The 2,876-nt window shown below is 42.3% G+C and overlaps 2 protein-coding genes across 2 annotated transcripts in view; one reads left to right on the top strand and one right to left on the bottom strand.

The window, feature by feature from the left end:
- Positions 1–112: 112 nt before the first annotated feature.
- On the bottom strand, positions 113–2,391 carry LOC106816601 (maternal embryonic leucine zipper kinase-like; the record flags this gene model as incomplete). The annotated part of the gene is made up of 6 exons (XM_014821220.1): positions 2,312–2,391; positions 1,649–1,739; positions 1,194–1,279; positions 853–969; positions 460–603; positions 113–181 (listed from the first exon to the last, which is right to left on the bottom strand). Coding segments are annotated over exons 2-6 (483 nt in total), but the record flags the coding sequence as incomplete, so codon positions are not given.
- A 47-nt stretch (positions 2,392–2,438) lies between these two features.
- LOC106816603 (39S ribosomal protein L1, mitochondrial-like) overlaps positions 2,439–2,876 on the top strand; it is a 10,970-nt gene continuing 10,532 nt past the window's right edge. Inside the window, exon 1 of the mRNA XM_014821222.1 lies at positions 2,439–2,462. Coding sequence (XP_014676708.1) covers positions 2,441–2,462 — 22 coding nt within the window. The 5' untranslated portion in view covers positions 2,439–2,440. The remainder of the gene's footprint in view (positions 2,463–2,876) is intronic.

Raw genomic sequence — 2,876 nt, 5'->3', positions numbered from 1 at the left:
TACACTTTTTCACAACATGTAAGTGATTCTGTTCACTTTCTATTGGATATCAACAACGCTATAACGATTTACGACGTACCTGTGGCTTTATTATTAGGTATTAACGACATACCTGCGGCTTTGCACATAGTCCGAAGTCTATCAGCTTCAAGTTCTGGTCTTCATCCAGTAACAAGTTTTCCTGCCAGTCGGGAGAAAACAAACAACAAGTAAATCACACAGTGTTCGTTTCACATTCCACAACCCTGAACATCTAAGCCATGCAGCGCGCTACCTATAGAGAAAAATAATCACAAATTTGAGGTCGTGGCGCCACCTATAGTGGGAGTTTCTCACGGGTTTGAGGTTGCAGCGCCACCTATGGGGGGATTACTCACAAGTTTGAGGTTGCAGCGCCACCTATGGGGGGATTACTTACAGGTTTGAGGTTGCAGCGCCACCTATGGGGGGATTACTTACGGGTTTGAGGTCGCGGTGTGCGTAGCCGACGTCGTGGATGAATGCGAGGGCGGAGATGATTTGCCGCAGGAAGAAACGCGCCTCGTTCTCCTTCAGCCGGTCCTTGCTAACGATGTAGTCAAAGAGCTCTCCACCGGGGCAGTACTGCAAGNGTAGGCATTCTCACTCGCCAACAGGGCTGGTCAGCCCAGACATTCTACTAGCCCTTACTGTTTTCTACTAGCCTCGGGCGAGCGGGCGAGCGTTAGTTTCAAGCCCTGGGGAGGGCACCCCAGACCCCCCCTTTCGCGTGCTCGCAAGTTTGGGTTACGGTTAGACCCCCCCTGGTACAAATCCTGTACACGCCCCTGGTAGCACGGCTGAGGCGGGAAGGGAAGGGAACATCATTCACACCTCTAGCATCATAAATATCTTCTCGTCTGTCTCGATCACTTGGTACAGTCTGCATATGTGCTGATGGTGGAGCTCCTTCATTGCTGCTATCTCCAGCTTTACACGCGGCAAATCATGCTGCAACATATCCAACAACGTTATAGTGCTATAGCACTAACCTTATGTAGTGTTACTGTAGTACATCACGACCATATAGTGTTGTACGCACTAATCTTATGTACATAGTATCGTACCTAACAACGTTATAGTGTTACATGTACGCACTTATGGCTGTCATTGTGGAATGTGATCAAATTTCAGGAAGTAACTTTAAAAATTAACTACATGTAGGCGAACGTTACCCCAAGTGACTTCTTGTCCATTATCTTGACTGCTACCCGTTCACCTGTCAGGCAATGTACACCGAGCTTTACTTTCGCAAATCCACCTGGAAACAAGATTGCAACAGTAGCTATATGTAAACGGGGGGACTGTCGTCAGGAAACACCCAAAACCACAAAATTTTGCATGACACTTCACACTTCAACAGCTATGAGATTTTAGACTCTTCTGGTTTCTGACCCTAGCTATAACATGTATAACATATGCCAGATTCCAGTTGTCATATATTATATAGACTAAAGTGGAGAAGCTAGACTACCTATTTTTCATGCAGAGTATTGAATATTACCAAATTATAGTTAAGCAATTAATGAAGAAAGAGTTTGTGTTACAACTGCTGCTAAAATATATAAAAAATTGATTGATTTAAATAATTGATTTGCGTATTACACAGTTGAATCTCATGCGTACATACCAGTGCCAATGGTCTCATGCAACGTGTATAAGCCATCAAGCACCGAGTAGGATGATGAGGATGGCATCTTGCCAGTGGAAAATCACACACCCTAAAATATAATTGCCGCTCATGAATTAAAAAATACCCAACAGACATGTACACACAAAATGATGCAATTAACTCCATTCCCAAAATTCTTGCAGCATTTTGTTATGTATTCTGAGGTCGTATATATGAAATGTAGACATTTACGTACAGCGTACCTGCTACCATGAATGTACACACAAACCCCGAGGCAGTCAACTGTCACAGACAGTGACTTAATTGCTGTTAGTGTTAGGTATGTTAGCAAGTCAATGCCAGTGCGCCAGTGGCAATGGTGAAAACTGTAATCTGATTAGAGCGTAGTATAGAGGTAGCAGGTACAATTGACTGATAGCACAAATTATAACTGAACACTAGCATTGCGTAAATACATGGGAAAGCATTGTAACTAGGACTCAGGAGTAGTTGTTCTAAAACTAAAAGAGCAATTAAGTCGCAACATCTGAGTCATCTCATGAGTTGTAACATCACGATAATGTAACAGCACAAGATTTAATTATTAATCGTTATGCCATTAACAAAATAAGTAGTGCATATGTAGAAGCAACCATGTAACGTTAATTCTATGTTAACTACCTTGTTACACCTCTTCAACTTGAACTATTCCTACCAAAACACCACAGAAAACACAACAGTTCGCGGCCACTTTTCAAAACTAGTGAGGCTATGACAAGTGCTGCCACGTAGTGTTGTTCAAAAAACAATATGGCAGCGCCCGCAAAACCAGGTGAGGCTCAACATTCCAATTTTAGTAATATATATTCTGCGCGTTTATGGAACCTTGTTATTTTGACTTCTTATATTGTATTTAGTGTTATAGAGTTATTGAGCTTTTATGTTTCAATTTATGGGTAATGCACTGTGTTTTTTGGGTATTGCCACTATTGGAGTCTTGAAGTTGAAATTGAAAGGTGTATTACTGTATATAATTCATGGCTGTTGCTCCTGCGACGGTACCGTCGCCGATTATTTTTCTCTTAAAGTCACGGTACTGACGGTACTGACGCCTGATTGGTTGAGCTTGTTTTCTTGCGATATACATAGCACATCCAAAATTTTAATTTCAATATGTGGCAGCAGCGCAACGGTTAGAGCGCTTGTGGGTACATAGTGGTAGTACATAGTGGTAGTACATAGTGGT

The sequence above is a fragment of the Priapulus caudatus genome, unplaced genomic scaffold (assembly GCF_000485595.1).
Source record: "Priapulus caudatus unplaced genomic scaffold, Priapulus_caudatus-5.0.1 Scaffold1429, whole genome shotgun sequence".
NCBI lineage: Eukaryota > Metazoa > Priapulida > Priapulimorpha > Priapulimorphida > Priapulidae > Priapulus > Priapulus caudatus.
The sequence above is the reverse complement of the archived record's forward strand: the minus strand, read 5'-3'. Positions and strand labels throughout refer to the sequence as shown.